At 35.1% G+C, this 22,917-nt stretch overlaps 1 protein-coding gene across 1 annotated transcript; it reads right to left on the bottom strand.

The window, feature by feature from the left end:
- Nucleotides 1-5,931: 5,931 nt before the first annotated feature.
- LOC134232372 (proton myo-inositol cotransporter-like) lies at nucleotides 5,932-21,545 on the bottom strand. The gene is made up of 10 exons (XM_062714319.1): nucleotides 21,441-21,545; nucleotides 13,352-13,745; nucleotides 10,298-10,457; nucleotides 9,798-10,006; nucleotides 9,371-9,482; nucleotides 9,070-9,230; nucleotides 8,505-8,616; nucleotides 7,941-8,212; nucleotides 7,570-7,722; nucleotides 5,932-6,252 (listed from the first exon to the last, which is right to left on the bottom strand). Exons 1-10 carry the CDS (start codon nucleotides 21,507-21,509, stop codon nucleotides 6,050-6,052), a joined length of 1,845 nt encoding a protein of 614 aa, XP_062570303.1. The 5' UTR covers nucleotides 21,510-21,545; the 3' UTR covers nucleotides 5,932-6,049.
- Between the last annotated feature and the right edge of the window lie 1,372 nt (nucleotides 21,546-22,917).

The raw sequence follows: 22,917 nt of genomic DNA, 5'->3' as shown, positions 1-22,917 counted from the left end.
GTATATGCATTATTAATATTAAGTACAGGTTTAAGTTGTTATTGAATATTGTTATCATTAATATTTTGTTGATTGAATTACCCACTGTCTTTCAATTATGGGAAATAAAGTTTTGTGCTCATAAGGATTTTGTCTTCTTCGTGTATGTTGGAGTTGAAAGATTATACAACACATATATACATTGGATATTTTGATTATTTTCTCCTTTATTTTTTAAAAAAACCACTGCCGTTTATCTGTTCATGAATAACACTAGGCAAATCATCTGTACATATTTTTTGTCCCCTCTTTCGTGAAAGGGAGAGGAAATTAAATCTCATTCGTCTGTCCATCTGTCAGTCCGTCCGTCACAAAAACTTTAACCTTGCCCATAACTTTTGATTCTGTGGAGCTATGATATCTTAGGTTTATTCCTTAAGACAAGACCTTTCTTTGGGTACCACCAAATTTGACCTTGACCTTAGAGTTTGACCCACTTTTACACAACAATTTTTAACTTTTAACTTGGCCATAACTTTTTAACGGTAGATCTATGCTGGGACTTTTATATTTCACACTTATTCTTTGTGGCAAGACTTTTCATTGGTTACCAACAACTTTGACCTTGAAGATTTCCCTACTTAGGAAAACTTTGGCCATTACTTTTGAACGGTAAGGGCTAGGGCTTCCATACATCACATACGTAATCCGTGTGAAAAGACCTTTTATTGGATACCAAGAACTTTGACCTTAACCTTGGAGTTTGACCTACTTTCAAAAAACAAACATTGACCTTAATTTTTGAAGGGCTAGGGCTTTCATACTTCATATATTTTATCCTTATGACAAGACCTTTCATTGGATATTAAGAACTTAGAATCTTTGACCATGACCTTGGAGTTTGACCTACTTTTTTGAAAAACTTTAACCTTGGCAATAACTTTTGAACGGTTAGGGCTAGGGCTTTCATACTTCACATATGTAATACTTGTGACAAGATTTTTCTTAAGAAACCAAACACTTAGACCCTTTGACCTTGGAGTTTGAATAATCTTTCATAAACTTATCCTTGGCCATAACCTTTGAACAGGTGGTGCTAGTACTTTTATGTTTCACAATCGCATTCCTTGTGAGAATACCCTACTTTGGGTACCAAAGTTTGGGTATAATTAATTTGCATTTAAGAAAAGTTTAATTTTCGCTATGTTGCCATACGGGGGCATCAGTGTCTCACAAACACATCTTGTTTCTTACCCCCCGTTCACACATAGACGCCGCTTTTACTAAGATCAAAGCGTTGCAGAAAGCGTGGCCGATCGTGAAAAATCGCAAGAGAAACGTCGTGGAGTCGTCATAAGCGTAGTATGATCGCAGTAGGGTCTTCATGATCGGAGAGCTCCACGCTCTCACCACGCTTATTTTGAACATGTTCAAAACAAGCGTAGCGGGATCGTGGCCAACAAGAATCGGGGTTAAGTCGTAAAAGGAGCGTAGTAGAAGCGCCATAATCGTACAAGCAGCGCGGAAACATCTTAGAGAGATCTTTGTGATCACAGTAAAAGCGCCGTAAGAGCGTAGGAACTTAAAAGCACGCTCATACAATGCTCCCTCTACGTTTGTACTACGTTCTCAATACGATCTCTCTACGTTCCTGAAGATCCTACGATGACCTTCAATGACCTTACGCCGATCATATCACGACCTATCAGACAGGCGTTTGTTCTTATAGCGGTAATATTTGACCAATCATCATCTGTAAACTACATGTAAAGGGTGACACTATACTTGACGATCATTTGCAATTGAGAATTTTCACATCTTGTTACAGTTAAAATTGAAAATGCCCTTAAACCATATGGTAAAGACCGCAAAAAAAAAATGCGGTCGCAAGATATGTATCATCGCTAAAGTCGTGGTACAAAAATCTGCGGTTGCAAGATATATAGATTTACATCATTGTCAAAATCGTACTAGAAGCGTAATGCAATCGTAATATGATCGGCACCACCGTAGCGACATCGCCGTGCAGTCATCTAGGTCTGCATAGCGTCGTAGTATGGTCTTAATGTCGTAGTGGCAGCGTAGCGTAAACGCAGTAAACACGGCCGCTTGTCGGCAACGGTCTGCGTAACATCGTACTAGAAGCGTGTTAGCATCGCGTTTGACGTAGCGACATCGTAGTACGGTCGTCGCGAAGACCATAATTTGCGAAAATTGCTCTATTTAGACGCCGATCGGTTGCGATCTGCCCCGATCCAGAAAAAATTCAGATCGTGGCTTGGTCGGGATGATCGCCGTAGAGTCGCAGCTCTGTGTGAACGGGGGCTTACAGCTTTTGATTGAGAAGAGATAGTCACTTCTTACCAAACATTAACATTTTGAAAAGATGTACGAAAAGTTATATGTGTTTCATGTCAACAATTTAGCCCTTTTTTAGCTCCCCTGAGCTAGTTGAAAGCACAAAAGAGCTATAATGATCTCAATTTGTCTATAGTCCGTCTAGCTCTAGCTGTCTGTTTGTCCGTCCGTTTGTCTATAAACTTTTCAACTTCTTCTCCACAAAAACTGGGCCAATTTCAACCAGCCTATTCCAAATTGTGGACTTCATGGACCCAAGGTTAGGGGTTCTGTGTCATAAGCGATTATTATGTCATTTTTTAATGCGTCCGTCGTCCGTCCGTCTGTCTGTCCGTCTGTAAACAATTTTTCAAAATGCTACTCCTCCTACAGTTTTGGTCTGATTTCAATATAACTTGGCACACAAGTAGAATACACTAAGATACATAATTCTGACAATTGATGTGAAATTTCGATGAACGGTGTCGCCGTGGTTACTAAAAATAGATTTTTTGTAAAATACTTTTAAAATGCTACTCCTCCTTCAGTTTTGGTCTGATTTCAATATAACTTGGCACACAAGTAGACTACATTAAGATACAAAATTCTGTATATCGGTTTTTTTTATTTCGATGAACGGTGTTGCCATGGTTACTAAAAATAGAACTTTTTGTAAAATACTTTTAAAATGCTACTCCTCTTACAGTTTTGGTCTGATTTCAATATAACTTCACACACAAGTAGACTACGCTATGATACATAATTCTGTGTATCGGTTTTTAATTTCGATGAATGGTGTTGCCATGGTTACTAAAAAATAGAAATTTCTTTGAAATACTTTCAAAATGCTACTCCAAATACAGTTTTAGTCTGATTATAATATAATTTGGCATGCAAGTAGACTACACTGAGATACATAGTTATCAGCTTTGTGTTTTGATTTTCGATGAACGATGTTGCCATGGTAACTAAAATTGAAAATTCTGTAAAATTTTATTTAAAAAAGGCTACTCCCACAGTTGTAGTCTTATTGCAATCTTACCACAAAAAGAGACTTAATCAAGGATCATTATTCTATTTATTGCTTTTGTAAAGTTTATGTCCAAACTGCTGCTTTTCTCTTCCTTTATTATAAGTACAAACCAGTAGAGCTACAGTCTCGACAGAGACTTCTGGTTACACATTGGAATGTCTATGGACTTGTCCTTTTAACCATGACAGCAGCATACCATCGACAGGGTGTTTTTACTCCCTCAGGGCACTAAACTTGCCACAAAGTATCCTTCCGTGAAAGGGATTTAAGTTTGTTCAAATGAAGGGCCACGCCCTCAATCAAGGGGAGATAGTTAGAAATAGTGAAAATTTGGTGGCATGTTTTAAAAATGTTCTCAAAAACCACTTAGTCGAGAAAGATGAAGCTAATGTGGAAGGATCCTCAGGTAGTGTAGATTCAAGTTTGTTCAAATCCTGACCCGGCCCCGGGTATGGTGGGGACACAATGAACGATCAAAATTTTAGATAGCAATATATGGAGAAAAAAATCTTTAAAAATCTTTTCAAGAATAACAAAGCCATGATTAGTGATATTTATATAGAAGCATCCTCATGTAGTGTAGATTCAAGTTTGTACAAATCATGACCCCCGGGGGTAGGGTGGGGGCACAATGGACGATCAAAGTTTATCATACAAATATATAGGGTTTTTTTTTTTAAATCTTCTCAAGAACAACAAAGTCATGATTGTTCATATTTATATAGAAGCATCCTCAGGTAGTGTAGATTCAAGTTTGTTCATATCAGTATCCTCGAGGGTAGCTATAGGGTGGGGCCAAAATTAAAGTTCAAACTTATAGGGAAAAAAAGCCACATAAAGTCAAAGAAATATGTCATCCTTAGTAAGGGCCACATCGCTCACCTGAGCAACTAGCTAGGTATAAGCAAAAATTTTCCTATATATTTCTATGTAAAACTTTGGTCGGCCATTTTGGCCCCGCCCTACCCCCGGGTATCATAATTTTAACAAACTTTAATCTATACTACCAGAGGATGCTCCCATATAACTATGAACAATCACAACTTTGCTGTTCTCAAGGGAAGATTTTAAAAGATTTTTTTCCCCATATATTGCTATCTAAAATTTTGATCGCTTATTATGGCCTTACCATATCCGGGGGTCAGGATTTGAACAAACTTGAATCTACAGTACCTTTCTATGTAATCCTACTTTGATCACCCATAATGGCCCCAGCCTTGCCCCAGGGGTCATAATTTGAACAAACTTGAATCCTCATTACGAGAGTTTCATCCTTCTTGCCCCAGTGGTTCTGAGAAGATTTTTTAAAGATTTTGGATATGTATTCCTATGTTAAACTTTGAAACCACATTGTAGCCCCACCCTACACCCGGGGTGCAAAATTTCAATATACTTGAATCTTCACTACCAGAGGATGCTTTGCTGGCCCAGTGGTTCTTGAAAAGGAAGATTTTCAAAAGGTACCATTAATTTATCACTAATTCATAATTATCTCCCCTTGGAAGAGGGCGTGGCCCTTCATTTGAACATTTAAATCCCCTTCACCCATGTCACTTTGTGGCAAGTTTGGTTGAAATTGGCCCAGTGGTTCGTGAGAAGATGAAAATATGAAAAGTTTACGACAACGACGACAACAACCGTTACGACGACAACGACGAAGACAGACAAAGGACAAATTTTGATCAGAAAAGCTCACTTGAGCCTTCGGCTCAGGTGAGCTAAAAATTAGTGAGTTTAAAAATTAAATTCCAGTGTTAAATATTGCAGTGAGTATAAGAAATTGCTAAGGTGTGATTTTTCTTGAAAACATTAAACGACGTTTAATCGATGTAATTTTAGAATTTAAACCAATCAATGCGGGATTAGCACATACCGTTTCATGGTTGACTTCAACTTTTCCACTTGGCAAGCAGAGTTTTGATGCTGTTTACAGATACTATAGAAAATAAAGACAAGCATCTCCTTTTGAAGAGGATAAATGAGCTATAAGAAATTTCAAATTTAATCAGAAGTGTTGATAAAATCCTTGAAAAATAGAAATACTAGAAAACTGATTCAAAATATTTAAGTTGTACAAACACTATCGAAACTATGATACGGGAACAACCCTATCCTAGATAAATATTTCAAAGCACATCATTTTATTTGATTATTATGGATTTTATTCGGTATATTCATAATATAAAACACTTTCTATTCTATGTAATTATATACAAAACAATATAACAACTTGATTATGCATACCTATATATTTCTACATATATCGACATATTTCGATAATTATGCTAAGAACAGTACGTTGTATATAAAGGAACGTTATCTCCATCGTTGTGAAAGACAACTCAGATTGTCCCAATATTAGGTAATTTCAGAATGAAAAAATAGTTATGATGTAAACAGTAAATATTCTTTTATGATGTAATTTTCAAGAAGATACTAATTCGAAGAATGCAACTACTAACGCATATTTACACAAATTTTCCTCGTAAAGCAATGCATATGTATATTATTTTTAAAATCGTTCTTTTTTTTAAAGAAATATAAATATATAATAGTTCATACGTTAGTGACAATATACAATGTATACTAATATTAAAGAAATAGTGAAATTCAGCAGTCAAAAGATCGGAAGTATAATTATTCTCAAAATTAATGCCATCTGAAAGACATAACTTCCGGTCCAAAGCATTTCCGGTTCGGCTACATTTTAGAGTTCTCTGCCATGTAGCCATTGTTGTCTACGGCGTATTTCTCTTTGTGTTCTCGATCCCGTTTTTCTTTGTACTCTTTAGACATGAAGAGTTCTTCCACTTCCTCTAGCGTCTTATTTTTGGTTTCCGGCAAGATGAAGAACAGGATGACCAGACCCAGGAAGGAGATTCCACAGAAAAGGTAAAAGGTACCTGAAATAGATAGCGATGGTGTATAAGCTTATTACAAACTTTTATATGAAAGAAAATGTGTTCTGATCCAAATTTTAAAAAAGGCTATTTAATTCTATTCATTTATTCACAGTGAATATCTCTGTTTTCGCTTTATCCTGCATGGATTTTAAAGATCAGTAAACTGTAGATATATAAATGCCCCTTTGGTTTATTAGGTAAACAGAAGAAATCCAATCGACAATATGCAGGCAAAAAAAACCCAACAAACAAACAAACAAAAAAAAACCAAACAAATTAAAAAAAATAATTAAAGTTATAGTTTTGGTGCCATAACAGACATTTTAATATAATTACGGCAATAATTAGTTGGTTCTCCATCTTATCGTTATATTCCAATAACACTGTGGATTCGAGTGCTCGTGAAAGAAACGTGATCACAGCAGGCTACCTGTACACGTCACAGACAGACGGTATGGCGATCACGTTTCTTTCACGATCATGCACCTGGTTCTAGATTTGCCAGTGTCCGTGACCGCTCAAAAGCCACCCAAAAGTGTTTCCTGATCAACTTATTGGAACCTTGGTTGTATCACCAGTTTTGTTGGAATCTTGAAACAGAGTAAACCACAAGTCAGCTAATGTAGCCTTGGAATGTGTTCAATGAATTGGTGAAAACAATCCACAGCTCAGGTAATATTAATTCTTCAGAAATGTTCAGAATCTCTTGCAAACATTTTAACCGTAAGTGGCTTTCAACATGTTATTAATCACTGTACGACGACAGGCAAATTCAAGATTTGGCCTTGGAAAAGCACTGTTTGTAGTTCCAGCACCAGATTTAGAATGTGACAATTTTATTTGTTTACAAATTAATATTGTAAGTTACAGTTCAGTCTTATTGGACCTGTTGATAAAAATGTCAAGGATTGTTCATTTGTCTTGCATTAGTATTGACAACAATCCATTAAATCTCTCCAATTTTTACATTTGATAGGCATTGTGGACACTAACAGAAAAACCTTCCAAATCATTTGACCAATGCCTAATTTCTAAGTAAAAGAATCCTCATGAGTTTGACAAGGAAATCTCCCTGTCCATTGCTTTCGAAAAAGCATGGTGCTATTTATATAGATTTTATATACAAAAAAGTCAGAATTTTACATTTATTAGAAGAACGGAAAAGTTTTATTATTGTTCATTTAGGCAAAATTTCCTGGAAAGAAAAAGTATGCTGCTACTTATATAGAGTTTATATACAACGTATAGTATTGTGTCAAATTGATTCAAATTGTTACGTAAAATACAATCAGATATTGGGACCAAGGACCAACTTACCGTACGTTGTTATATTTTTTAACAGTATAAGGAAGGTGAATGACACTATGAGGTTCCCAATCCAGTTGACACAGGTTGCTAGTGATGTGCCCGTCCCCCGGGCCCAGAGGGGATAAATCTCTGAATTAATGGTCCATGGATTGGGCCCAAGACCTGTAATAAATTATATATCATCATCAAAGAACAATTAAGAACATAAATGCCTTTTCTCCTTTACTCCCCATACATTCGTGCAATTTCAAGAAGCATGAAATTCTGAGACAAATAAAAGGTTTTTCTAGATCTTTTGAAAGTGTTGTCCAGATGGTACAAGTTTCTGCATTCAGTAATATAACAAATTAACAATACTTATTTTTACTCTGCATACATACCTGGTGCGAATGCGATGACGAACAGTGCTAGTCCGAGTACGGCCATCCAAGAGTAGTCGGTGGGACAGAAGTCGTTGGCCCAGTCGTATTTTTCCGTGTCGTAGTTTGTCGCGTTACAGAAGGACTCGTTATAGTGCGTGGTATTTACCTCGGGCACGGCATACCGTTCTGGGTGGTCCTTGTACACGTGCAGGCACTTCCCGGTGGTGGCCTCCTTTCCATCTTCCCAACAGAACCCACAATTGTCATCCTTTATACATCCATTACAAGAGCTGGAATGAGAGAAAGAGTGGGTTTCACATGTATTAAACATGATTGTAAATATGTTACCCAAACTATCATCTCTGACCAGTATTTTTTATTAGTAGGAAAAAGTTTATGAGGAAATATTACTTTTTTTGCCAAATTTAATTTAATTTTAATAGAATCTATAACATATATTTACATGTATATTTACTAGACGTATTTAATATATCTAGATACATGAACATGATTGGATGACATCTCTACATGCTTTCCTACTTTAACAACTATTTTCTTCACTTAAAAATTTAAGTTTCTTACTCATATTTAACATGGCATGATGAGGAATTGTCAAGATGTAGAGAGACCGGTGGCGAGTTTTTCTCCGACAACTGAAATCCAGCACCAAGTACAATCAGGGCGATGATGATACCTTTATAATAGAGAAAAATCATTTGCGTAATTTAAAGCACTGTTTACAAAAAATCGCCATGAAGAGTAAAGACTGAGCAAGTCATTTCGATTATTAGTTTTGTGATTGGCTACTTCGCACTTTTTTATTAACAAACAAAACAATTAAAGAAGTCATTAAAAGTTATTTTAGAAAAAATATCTTTGTTATTAATACTACAATGTATTTATCGGTAAATTTATATTAGTTTTATAATTAGTTATGCTAATTCTGTTTTGGAATTAAAAAAAAAATACTTAAAATACATGGGAACACAAAGCTTATGTCAAAATATAACAACAAATACAAATAACCCTATCGTTTTACTGATCAAGTTCCTGAAAGAGATCATGATTTCATTCGTTTACTTTTTTCATATTTGTGTTTTTAAAAACCAGTAAACCGCGTAAGCTATACATATGTACGACTACTCACCTACAAAACTAAGTAATGTTAGAACCCTTCTTCCTGCTTTCTCTACTGCGTAGATTCCAATAAAGGTACACAGGAAGTTCACCGAAAACGGAATACAGGACAACCAGATAGCCAGACTTGATGGAAAACCGGAAACACGGAGAATACTTCCGCTGTAGTAACTATAAATAGAAACAAGTATTCGATTATTATCTCTCTGTTTCTTAAGTTCTCTATTTAATTTTACTTACTTTTCGGGCAATTCAAAAGGAATAAAATTTTATAATAGATATTGGTACTTAACGCCATTAAATTATCTTACATGACAGTGTTTATTCCGCAGAGTTGTTGGAATAATTGAAGAAGACATCCCAAAACTAAAGCTCGCCTGACAGGCTGTGTCTTCAACATTAAAACAAAACACTGGAACATGTCTAAAATAAAAGTAAACAGATAGCATTATTGATCGAAAATGGGGTTAAACAAAATTTGACTGATTTTCAATGAAAAGTTCTTGTGAATAAACAAAACTCTGACAGTTTGAAAGACGTGCACAACAGTCAGGGCTCTTTTTTCCCTATAATTTGGGCCTTTCAAAAACCCCATTCCCAATTGAAAAAAGGTACCCTTTCCCCAATTGAACATGTTAATTTTCCCAATTTGTCACTTCCTAAAATATTTAAGAACATTTAGTAAAATATGTACTTAGTGAACTTCATGAATTACTAACTCAAAACATGTAACCTTACTATATTTGTTTTCCTCCCTAGTTTCCTCCACTGACTTCTCGATCTCTGACAACTCGACGTCGACATTGTCCAGTTCTCTGATCTTCTGTAGCGCCTTCCTGGCCTCCTCTACTCTACCCTTCCCCACCAGCCACCTGGGACTCTCAGGTAAGAAGAAGAATCCAAAGAACTGAATGACACTGGGGACACCGGCGATCCCTAACATGTACCTATGTACAAGTGAAAAGGTACTGGTAGAAGCATTAACACTGACGATTTTCTATTTAATATATGCTATGATAAGTTATAAAATCATGTGTAGTACAAACAGAAAAAGAAACCCCTTAAATAGACGAGAAAAAGATGAATAATACTTTTAATTTTTTTAATGAAATATATTTGTAATTCCTCACTATACACTGTGTAGTGTGTACAAGTAGTTTTCAACACAAGAACATATTGCTCTACTGGTGGTCATCCACCTGTTACTCTAACTCTCCATCATTGTATTATTTACTAACCTCCACCCATTTTCTTTGTCAGTGCTGAATGCACCGGCGATGATACTAGACAGAAGGATTCCTACGGTAATGAAGAGCTGATTGACGGTGACTAGAGATCCACGGATGTGAGAAGGAGCTGCCTCAGCAACATAAACAGGAACGGACATAGAGGCAAACCCTGTAGGACACCAGTAATATAATTAGTAACAAAATTAAGAAAAATGTATTAGATTGACATTTTTAAAAGTATTTTAGATGAAGCATCATTTTGTAAACAAATTCTACAAAATTAATTAATACCAGGATCGTTTCTAGTTGTTGTTGAACTTTAGCAAAACAAATATTTCTGAACATTTTCACATGCTAGCATTTACAACAAACCCGTAATAACAATGAAAGAAACCAAGTTTAAACGTATAATAATTATTAGATTCATAAACATCATGACAATTTATCTACATGTCTCATGTAGATAATTTAATATTAAAATGATGCTTAAAAAGGTTTTTGTTTTTCTCATCAAAATCAGTGTCGAAGAATCGATAATTGACAAGATAAGAAAATATACAACAAAATTTTCTACATTTTAAGAAACAATGAATGGATATAGATGACGGCCCCGCAGTAAATATTAGTATATGACAATTTTGTTTTATTATTATTTTTTGAAAGTACGGTTTGTTAAAAATTGGTTTCGTGAAAGGTTATGCTTTGACTAACAATATGTAAAGAACCAATAAAAAGCCGAATACTAACACCTCCCTACAAAAATCCGAAGAATTTTATTGTACCCTATTTCATTTTTCCCGCTGCATTAAATCAACAAAATTATTTATTGGATATTAAGAAACAAAAACATGAATTCTGTATGTGTGAAGTCTTTTAATCGTGAATACATCAATCTCTTTGGGTTGACGTTTTAATAAGATAAAAGTAAGTAATTTATCTGTCAAATAGGTACTCTACTTGACGTTCAAAATTTATTTTGCTAATTTGGCATACTTCTGTATCTAAGTGGACAATGCTTCCTCAGCGATATTCTCTGTTAAGTTTGTTTACACGTACTTTAAATTAAACTCTTACCTATATAAATCTCAGAGTTTATTTTTTCAAAGTACATGTACATAAATACATGAGATGGTAATATATATGGCTAAAATAATTTTCAATATTTCTTATAAATGCTTCTATTCCTTTAATTGTCGTCTTTGATTATTACATATTTATATCTAAATCATGATATTAGCAAGGTGACACAGAACAAAAAAAGTTTTCTCAAGATTTTTAAAAATCCGTATCATGCAATTAGAAACAGGACTGAACAAGAAAAAGACATGCCTTCTTTGATTATAGGACATACTTTGGTAACCTATCACCATTCCCCTGTCGTTTTTGATGTATTTACTTATAAAACAAACGGTATTTTCCATCCACCGGTATTTAGACAGAGAGATCCGCGAGTTTCAGGCATTCAACTGAAGTTCTCAGTCCAAAACGATAAGACAGTCATGATGTTCTAATCCACGATAGACGGTCACTTTGTATAAGCATGCAGGAAAAATGAAATATTCCCTTGAAATAAAGCGAAATACCAGCTACATGTATTTACGAGGCTTAAGTTTAATTTCAAAGATCTGATTGGTTTCGGAAGGTCAAATTCATTTCGTCTGATTTTTAAAATTAAAAGAATTTTTTTTAATTTTTATCATATAAGGATACTTTGGAATGTAGCACTGTCAATATCATTAAATATAATTAATCATAAAGTACTTCTTTCTTCTTAGCTTAATTAGGTTTGACAGAAGATCAATATCAATGGAATCATAGGAAAATTATTAAATGGTTTATCATAAAGACTTAATGTTGAAGGGAAATAATGAACCCTCTAAATCGTATAATATTTTACAGAGGTAATTAAGAAGTAGTTGTGCAGTTCACTGGTCAATACCTATAAATAGAATACCGATATTAGTACTTTCTTTTCAGATCTTGCATCATCTCTTTCCCTTGACATATTTAATGTTTCGGTTCAGTCACATTTGTCGTTATGAATGTCCTTCATTATACATTTTTGGGGGTGGTAAAAATGAGTTTATTTCTTCATCTTTCAAATAATTAGGTGGATTATTAGTTTTCTTATCGTCACAGCTGGGGATACGTGTTCGAGTGGTTTTCGTGATGACAGCTGTTATCTATAAATAATAATCTCTGTACACAGTAAATTATAGGGGATACTGATAAGCACATCCCCCCACTTAACGACGGCTTTGCTTACACAGTTGGGACTCTGTGGCTCTTTTAATCCCGTCTTTGATAATCCAACCAAGATACGAGCAGTGCCATAGAAAACAAAGATGTGTGTTAGTAGAGCAATGAAGAATTCTGACATAACGATGCTTCTTCGAACACTTGTTTTTTTCTAATTTTGAAAGGTTATTTGATAGAAAACTAAAAGAACTTCCTTAATACTCCTACCCAATGTTAAATGTTATAATTAATGTTATACTAGTAATTAGCAAAAGTTTTTTGTGAAAATAGGAGAAAATAAGTAGGAAACCTTTTTAATTTTTTTTTATGTGGAAGTCTTCTGAATTTCTTTTTTTTTCATATTTAGTAATATATTACTACTGGTATTCATTGTTTTTATTTATAAAATTGTCTACACCGTAAAGTGTGGTCAAATAAAGGTTGTGTATGGAAAAATGGTTATGAAAGAAGTCGAAACCTACCACCAAACACCCTAAAATGTTCCTTTTCCGACTCTCCCTTTTGAAAAACGATACTTAGTCCTGGAGTATGCGTTTCCTAATTATCCAAATAACTTTAATAAAAAAACAACCTGTTTGCGGGCAAAATCTTTGCGTTTTTGAACGAAAAATTGTTACAAGTCGAACATGTTTTTCTTGTCTTTTCAGAGAAGGGATTGACATACTTTCTTTCAAATGTACATGTAGTGTCTTATTTAGAAATTAACATGGGGAAAACGTTGCCAACTTCTGATTTTAATGTTTGCAAAGGGGAAAAATAGCAACAAAAAAAAATAAATAAATAAAATTCAAAGAGCTTGATTACCAATTCCGGCACCCACAATTAACCGTCCCACAAGTAGAACTTCCTTTTTATCAACAGGAGAAATGGCCATTACGACTGCTCCGATAGTGAACACAAAGCTAGCCAGCATGATGACCTTCTTTCGGCCAATTTTGTCCACAAGGACTCCGGCAATGAGGGCGAACACGGCTGCTGCACCAATTGTAGAACTGACAATCGCACTCTGCCAAATTTCAGTTAATTGAAAATCATCCCGAATGAGAAGCATAGATCCGGAAATAATTCCCGTATCATATCCGAATAATAGTCCTCCAATGGTTGCAAAAACAGTTAGAACTATTACATAAAATTTGGAACCCGATTCGTCAGGTCGTTTTTCCTCCAGTGAGAAGTCCTCTGCCATTTTTGTTTTAGTCTGAAAGAAATTGATTTCGTTGTATGTTTTTGTTTTTGTTCGTAAAAAAAAAAATATGCAGAAATAAAAACAATAAAAACACAACTAGAAAACCCAAACTTTTTGGATCCCAAATTATTAGAAGTCTTCCTTAATCCATTAACTCGGCGGCACTGTCAAGAATTTTAGTTCTTCCTGTCAAAACTTGGTGGCTTTAAAAAAGAGCAGGAATCGGAAAAGATCGATAATAATATCCGAAGAACTCCTACAAAAAATGCCTATATCAGGAGATGAAATTAAGCCCAGAAACAATCCCCCTGATGCCGAGTCGAATGGGGTCATCTCATAAGAAAACGGGTCTTTTATCTGTGACGGGTTTACTTATATACCCAAATGTGATACCCGTTATCTATAAGTTTACTAGATCAGCCGCAATGTAAAATTTACTTTACCGAATTAACTGTTTGCTTTAGATTTAATTTTCTAACTTACTTTTAATCTTTTGTTTCACCTTAATCTAATTATCTAATTCTAATTATTTTTCCTCCTTAAAAAGTTGTTTTAATGTTTTTGCGTATGAAACTTAAATATTTTCATAACTGAATTTATGGTTTTATATTTCAGAATTTCAGAGTTGAATTTTATTCATATCTCAGAGTAAGAGAATTTTATCTTTTTAACAGTAAATGCAAATGGAACAACGCTTAACTTCGAGATGGACCCTTTTCACTTTCATTCATGAATATGATACTTCCTCCATCAATGATGCATGGATATTACCTGAAAATTACTAAATATAGATAAGGATAACAAAATAATTAATAAAAATTATAAAGGTGTGAACATGTTACATGTACGTTTCGTGAAGGAAGTGTGGCGTGTTGTAGATTTGTACTTTGGTTGATCGTCTGTATCGGTTTCGTCACTGAGTTTTTCGTTATCTCGATGCTTTTTAAGTGCAATTTTGTGACTAATATGTCAATATTAAAACTGCATGGTACTCACTGCACAAATGTCATCAATGATTAAAATGACGTGTTTCATGGACGTAATTTGGAGACAAAACATCATGTCAGTTATACCCTAAGACTAAAAAAAAGTACTTTAATTTAATATAAAAAAAAGTACATGTACAACTTGTAAGATTTTGCTCGCAAACGAAAGTTTTACACACAAATTTTAAACTTATCATGCAAAAGGATTTTTTTTTGGCTGTGGGAATCTGGTGTAAAATTGCTTATGAAAGACCTCTGAAGAAATCATTTGAAAATGAAGTTATCACACAGAAACAGAATCATGATTATATATGGATTTGTTTTTGACTTTTGAGGTCTTTTATAGGTCATAGTGAGTTGTGGTATAAAATGTAAATGAAAAGCTCTAATGCACTGGTGATATCGCACAGAAAAGAAAGTGTACAGTGTAACAGACAGACAGAAATCCAGCTAGACAGACCCGGATTTTTCTTTGTTTTGTTTTTGTTTTTTGTTTTTAATCTCGGTACATAAACAAAGTCAAATAAAATAAAAGACAACAGACATGGAAACAAACAAACGAACACAATAATTTCCAGAGAAGAAATTATATATCAATGTGCAAAGAATACAGGTACATTTGTATGTGTAAATGCTCTCATTATAGATTTTTACCACATATTTTATTAAAAAAAAATATTGAAATGTTTTCCAATTTGAAGGACAGCTATTTTGCTTAATTATCACATCTTCTCAGTCTGAGTGTATTGTCAACATCAAAGGTTTTTACGAAATCTGAAATTCCTATTTGTTGAGTGTTCTTTAACAATTAAACTCAATTTGAATTTCAAAACACAGTTTGTATCAACCAGCAGGTACGCAACAATTTTGACTACCGAGTTTTTTTCCTGTCAAAGCAAACCAACAAAAATTATGTAATGTGGTACATTTTAAAACATATACAGGACGTCTCTTACATGGAATTAATCCACGAAACATGTCAATCAAATGGAACACGACGGGTCGGTTTCAGGGACCCAAACGGTTTAAAGACTCGTAACTGGGTCAGCCAGTGTAAACGAGAGTCGGGGTGAGATATCTCAGAAAAAGGACCCCGATAAACACTCCAGCAACGGAAGTATTTTCTCTCTCCCCCGGTTGTCTGTATATAAATTTTTGGGACCGGTCTTACAAAAGCTAAGTATAAACCTGAAATTCTTGCACCAGGAAGTAATAGGCTGACCTCTGTATCAGTGATGACTGACCAATCAGAACACAGGTATCCACCGAGTTATCAGGGTCAACTGACCAATCAAAATTCAGGTATACACTAAGTTAGCAAGGTCAACTGGCCAATTAAAATTCAGGTTTACTGAGATGTTATCAAGAGCAACTTTTCAATTAATATATCAAACTTTAAACAATGATGAAGTTTTCCAGGTCAGCCGACGATAAAAAAAAAACAAGGGGCCCATGGGCCACATCGCTCACCTGAGAAGCTTTGACCATTCTGCTTTTTACCAGACTTCCCCCTTGTAATACATAATGCATCCCCACTCTACCCAACTGATCATAATTAAGACATTTTGAAATCTACACTACCAAAGGATCCTTCCATGTGCACATAAGTTTCAGCTTTTCTTGCCAAGTGGCTCTTGAGAAGAAGATTTTCAAAGATTTTCCCTACATATTTCGATGTAAAACTTTGATTCCCCATTGTGGGCCCGGCCTTCCCCCGGGGGTCATGATTTTAATAATTTAGAATATACACTATACCAGGATGCTTCCACATAAGTTTCAGCTTTTCTGGTCCAGTGGTTCTTGAGAAGAAGATTTTCAAAGATTTTTCCTATATATTTCTATGTAAAACTTTGATTCCCCATTGTGGGCCCGGCCTTCCCCCGGGGGTCATGATTTTAACAATTTAGAATATACACTTTACCAGGATGCTTCCACGTAAGTTTCAGCTTTTCTGGTCTAGTGGGTCTTGAGAAGAAGATTTTCAAAGATTTTTCCTATATATTTCTATGTAAAACTTTGATTCCCCATTGTGGCCCCACCCTTCCCCCGGGGGTCATGATTTTAACAATTTAGAATATACACTATACCAGGATGCTTCCACATAAGTTTCAGCTTTTCTGGTCTAGTGGTTCTTGAGAAGAAGATTTTCAAAGATTTTTCCTATATATTTCTATGTAAAACTTTGATTCCCCATTGTGGCCCCGCCCTTCCCCCGGGGGTCATGATTTTAACAAATTAGAATCTACACTATACCAGGATGCTTCCACATAAGTTTCAGCATTTCTGGCCCAGTGGTTCTTGAGAAGAAGATTTTCAAAGATTTTTCCTATATATTTCTATGTAAAACTTTGATTCCCCATTGTGGGCCCGCCCTTCCCCCGGGGGTCATGATTTTAACAATTTAGAATCTACACTATACCAGGATGCTTCCACATAAGTTTCAGCTTTTCTGGTCCAGTGGTTCTTGAGAAGAAGATTTTCAAAGATTTTTCCTATATTTCTATGTAAAACTTTGATTCCCCATTGTGGGCCCGCCCTTCCCCAGGGGGTCATGATTTTAACAATTTAGAATATACACTATACCAGGATGCTTCCACGTAAGTTTCAGCTTTTCTGGCCCAGGGTTCTTGAGAAGAAGATTTTCAAAGATTTTCCCTATATAATTCTATGTAAAACTTTGATTCCCTATTGTGGCCCCGCCCTACCCCGGGGGTCATGATTTTAACAATTTAGAATCTACACTACCCTAGGATGCTTCCACATAAGCTTCAGCTTTTCTGACCCAATGGTTCTTGAGAAGAAGATTTTTTAATGACCCCACCCTATTTTTGTCTTTTCTTGATTATCTCCCCTTGTGAGAGGACTTGGCCCTTTATTTTAACAATTTAAATTCCCCTTCACCCAAGGATGCTTTGTACCAAGTTTGGTCAAAATTGGTCCAGTGGTTCTTGAGAAGAAGTCGAAAATATGAAAAGTTTACAGACGGACAGACAGACAGACAGACAGACGGACAGACGGACGGACGACGGACAAAATGTGATCAGAAAAGCTCACTAGAGCCTTCGGCTCAGGTGAGCTAAAAATAGTTATGGTATTCTACTGATTGGTGCGAGGATGAAATTATTGATTAGTGTACAGATAAAGATCTTTTTTAATCTCTTAACTTCTTTTACTCATTAAGAAAACTAAAGTGAAATGATAAAAATTGGGAATATGCTTAATCCAACTCATAATTTTGATAATCTTGAGGAAGAGGTTGTTCAAAATTGTAAAACCTGTTTTTAACTTTTGTTCCCATTAATGTTTTTTGATGCCTTTAAAACCACAAAGCTTGTGCATGTAGTATATTGCAGGGTTTTGTTGAGGGGCAGAAGCAAACAGGTCGTGACAACAAAAAAATAGGTAGATAGGTTTTATTGAAATTCTTTTCGAAGTGTATCATACTGTTTCCTAACTTTGTGCATGGTAACGAAGATGAATGGGAAGATAAAGGGGGCGGATTGCCGTCAAGTTTTTAGGTTTCCATCGAACAAAGATACGTCTAATTTTGATACAACTGTGTGAAAAAGAATTAAATCAGTGAATGACCTTCTCATCAATTTTGTTCTCTCCTACATTAACTGTCATTTACAATGAAGCGCATTGAAGTGGTAAAATTTTCCGTTCGAATGGAAAAAGAACGTTTATTGTCATCTTATGACACGCCCATTTCTTTAGAAATGGATTAAACGGTCATTTTTATTCCAATACCTGTAGAATTTTCCATAAATATAATAGCCAATCAAATTGACGGTCTAAATAAACGCCGAGTAAAAACATGTGTTGTCGTAACTTCAATAGACATGATAAGTTCAAAGATATGTACATATTCCAATTTACCGCATTGAAGTGGTAAATTTTTTCCTGGAACGTTTTGAGCTATCTTTAGAACGCTGATTGTCATACAATGACACGCCCATATCCTTAGAAAAGAAAACATCGGTCAAATTGATCATTCGAATACCTGTAGAACAGGTATTCCATAAATATAGTAGCCAATCAAATTGACGGTCTGCATAAACACCGAATAAGCACGTGTTCGACCGATACATGTGCTATGGCAACTCCAATAAACATGATAAATTCATAATTTTGGACAAAACCGTTGCAGTATATTTTTTTACAGAAGCGGGAACTCTCTAACTCTCTCTTTCTCATATCTTTAGAAGTCTCCATTTTGGTGTAATCCATGTTGCTTGTCACGAAGAGTGGAGTGTTATCAACACTACGACGTTTCGTTTCTAACGAAATGGGCGTGTCATTATGTTATAATTGGCGTTCAAAATATGACTCAGAACGTTTCATTCAAACGAAAAATTTTACCACTTCAATGCGCTTCATTGTATGTTTTACAGAAGCGGGGAGTCTTTAACTCTCTCTTCTTATTTTTTTCAAGCTCCATTTCAGTGTAACTCATATTGCTTGTCGCGAAGATTGGGGTGTCCTAAAACATTACGACGAATATTTCTTTCTCGTTTCTAAAAATATGGGCGTGTCATTATGTTTTAATTGACGTTCAAAACATGACTCAGAACGTTTCGTCCAAACGGAAAATTTTTACCACTTCAGTGCGCTTCATTGTACATGCATGAAGGCTTGAAAAATTTGGAAATTAAATCATTTTAATGAAATATTTAGTAATAAATAGTCAAAAAAAAAAAAATCGACCCCCCCCCCCCCGAAAAAAAAGGAAAAAGAAAATAAAAATCTGCATGCGCAGCAGGGCTCCTGAAATTTTAATGGTGGGATCAGGTGCCCAGGGGATGAAAGCACCCCCTGTCGACCGGTACATCTGATATGAGCTATTTGACTCAAAATACTTACAAGAATATTATAAAGACCATAGAATTTCCGAAATGCTGACTTGAAATCCATGTATCATCAACTAAGTTGTCAATAGGCAACATCAGTTTAATTGTATATACTCAGATCGAGCATTATCTAGAATATCGATTAGGTTGGGAGACATAAAAGCCATAAACAGGTGAATGCGAATTTTTACTTCATTAATAAATTTGATAATGGAAAAGCTGAAATATCATCTCGCTTGTCATATACATGTAGTTTAGTTGTAAGTTGGTTCTAAAAGAGTAACTTCCATCGATTCCAATCTTGGGGTATGTCATTAAGTTATTGACGGCGAATACCACAAAATAAAAATAATGAAGGATTCCTTTCTTGATATTAAATCCGTAAACTTTGAATTTGCTACTGTGTCAATACAAATCTTTAACTAGAGGGATTGTTTCCAAGCAGAATGTGTATGAGAAAACGATTCATTTATCAAACTCATAGTCTGAAAGCCAAGGTAGTCATAATGCTTAAGATGTCGGTATTGGTAGAGTAGGACAGACTTTTTGCTCTGCCTATTTATAAATGAAACATACCTTAAACTAACTTTTAGTCGCGGCGATTTTATTTCGCGATTTACCGGGACTAATTCGATTAATTTTCGCGATCAAGCCTTTTCGGATCTGTTGTTGATAGACACAGAATCTGTGAGGACCGGTTCGCGGCGAGAAACATTCGCGGTGACGAAGCTCTCACGCAAATTTCTCGCACGCGAATAAATGTTGGTTTATATACACTGTATACAGGGAAATTCTCGCCTCCGTACTTTCGCCATTGACGCAAGTGGGCAAATGTAAGACATGGCGAATTCAAAGAAAATAGTAAAATGTCTTAAAAACAGAACTGTGACTGGACGACTTTAAAACGAGACAAAACTGTTTGCAGGAGTGAAAGGGCGTAAATTGCACGGGGCGAAAATAACCCTGCATATATACAGTAGTGTAGTGTAAAATGTGAAGATAAAGAACAATGATTAGTCTTACAGAACAAGTAAAGAAAAACGAATCCAGAACTAGGGCAAAACATGAAGAGATGATCAGGTGCCTATAGAGGAAGAAACATCCTCCGCTGGCCGGACAACCTCGCCGTAATTAGCCTTGTGTATTAATTGATTAGGTACACCTTGTTAATCAGTGATTTTATATAAATATAGATATCACGAATATTGTCTTCTAGAATTGCAAAGTGTCCAAAGTCCCACATTAAAATTAATCATATGGTGTTATGCCACATCCATGCAAGCTATGGTTCAAATAGTTCTTTTAAGTTACTTAGGAATGGACCTAGCTACTCTAAAACTTTATGCCGGTCGTTCATCAAGAATGTGTAAAGGTCAGATCCAGCATATGTGGAAAGTTTGCTCTTCAAATGCAATGTCGCACTATGATTGGTCATATTAAGTGGGAATCCCCGGAATAGACCAGAACAGCTACAAAGATAACAGACACGTACACTGTAGAGAAATGGCCAGGTCCTGAACCCGTTGGCCAAACTTAGAGTACGCGTAATGGATAATAGGAGTACCAGGACCCGAGATATCAGTGTTACCAACCTAAGAATCGGAATAAAAGGACTTTGATGGGGTTTGACAGTGTTGGCAAGATCACTAAAATTATTATTACATAGTAATTCATTGACGTTTACCTTAAATATTTCACATAGCGTTTTTCTTATAATCTAATCTATTGTGTAAAATATTTTCTTCAGACAAAAAAGGACATCTTCAGAATAATACTATAGTATTATAAGCATGCCATATTTATCATTTTAAAAAATATCTTGAAATTCAAAACAAGATGACTTGTGCTGTTATCAAAGAACTTTTATTTACCTTTGATTTCCCTCTATGTGATACAAGCTGCTTTTTTTCCGTCTTTTCTTCTTTCCTCCAGAAAACCATTTTTGCATTTTATAGATAGAAATGGCATACCTGCAGACAAGGGTCAAAATTTCACTTAACCAGAAAATATACTGCGTATAGGTCTCGTACTATAACTATAAGAGGATATTACATATCATATAACAAACAACTGTGTATGTATGTATGTAAGTAATTTTTGTCTTTCTCTCTTATACATAAGGGTAAAGGGCTTAATGTATTTGGATACATGCATCAATTTATATATGTTCTAACACATGTGTGTAAGTTTTGAAATTTTGTCTTTCTTTTTCACTCATATCCGCTTGCCGTTTACATATATTTTCGTACACACATTTTTACCCTACTGCGACACGGGGACTCAGTTTATACAGTACCGAAGGACTGTACATCCCACAGGATGACTACCTGACCTGTACTCTTCTTCTATCATAAAGATATCATTTGACATTAAGTATTATTAGTTTACATATGTCTTTTCAGTTTCATTGTGATAAGCAAAACAAGGGTATTATTATAAATGAATGGTACACAGTCAGTTAGTGACCTAAATACGGATTCATACAGGGTGTGAAATGGAAATCCGTATGTATCATTGACTTTAAGACACATAGCAAATTTAATAGACATTATTTCGGCACTGTTTTTAAGGTTTGACGGTTAAAAAAAAAGCTAACTGACTGTGTTTGTGGTTATCCACGTTTGTTTAATATTCAAACAAATAATGGAAGTTGAATCTATTGCTTAAAAAAAGATAATGGAAGTTGAACCTATTGCTTAAAACACTCAAAACAAAATTAACCATAAGATGTACTTGATAAAAACAGCGAAGGTCTGACAAGAGCAAAGAATTGCAAGAGCACAAAGACAGATTTATATGCAATTTTCTTAAATATTAGTGGTATTGTTGTTCAAATTTGTATTCAGCCAATTTGATAAGTTTTTTACAAAAAAATCGGTTGTGTTTTATAAGCTTATATATTATAGGACACATTAACAATATTCGACCTCATATAATACCATTCATTTCATTTTCCAGCTCGCCTAGAAATTGGATAAACAATGTTACGGACTTGTGTTTGAATTAAAAGAGATTAATAAGTTAAATCATAAAGACTAAAGCATTGAAAAGCGTCTTTTGCTTCTTTCCGAGCATCCAGGACATTATTTATTGAACAGCCCTCGTAGGTACATATACCTATCCTCACTGCACATACTGTCGTCTATCAACGCATATTGTCCAGCAGCCTGAAATACATATTGGTGCTGGTGACATATTGAGCTTACCCTCAGTGTACATATTGTTGTGCCACCTCATTTGATGTTGCTTTAGGATTTTTTTTTGGGGGGGGGGGGGTTGGGTTACTTTGTTTATGTAATTGTTGTGTAAATCTAAATTTCCATAGATCTTACAAGGCAGGTATATTTC

Source organism: Saccostrea cucullata, unplaced genomic scaffold, assembly GCF_032062105.1.
Source record: "Saccostrea cucullata isolate Sc308-1 unplaced genomic scaffold, CSIRO_AGI_Scuc_v1 ctg938, whole genome shotgun sequence".
Lineage (NCBI taxonomy): Eukaryota > Metazoa > Mollusca > Bivalvia > Ostreida > Ostreidae > Saccostrea > Saccostrea cuccullata.
This window is presented reverse-complemented; position numbering and strand designations above follow the sequence as displayed.

What these genes read in the sequence shown, in the direction of transcription:
- LOC134232372 (XM_062714319.1), bottom strand. Translation starts at nt 21,509, where the DNA reads ATGGTTTTCTGGAGGAAAGAAGAAAAGACGGAAAAAAAGCAGCTTGTA. An exon ending in CACATAGAGGGAAATCAAAG is followed by an intron (nt 13,746 to 21,440) that starts GTAAATAAAAGT and finishes AATTTCTTTCAG; the next exon opens with ACTAAAACAAAAATGGCAGA. An exon ending in AATTGTGGGTGCCGGAATTG is followed by an intron (nt 10,458 to 13,351) that starts GTAATCAAGCTC and finishes GGTGTCCTACAG; the next exon opens with GGTTTGCCTCTATGTCCGTT.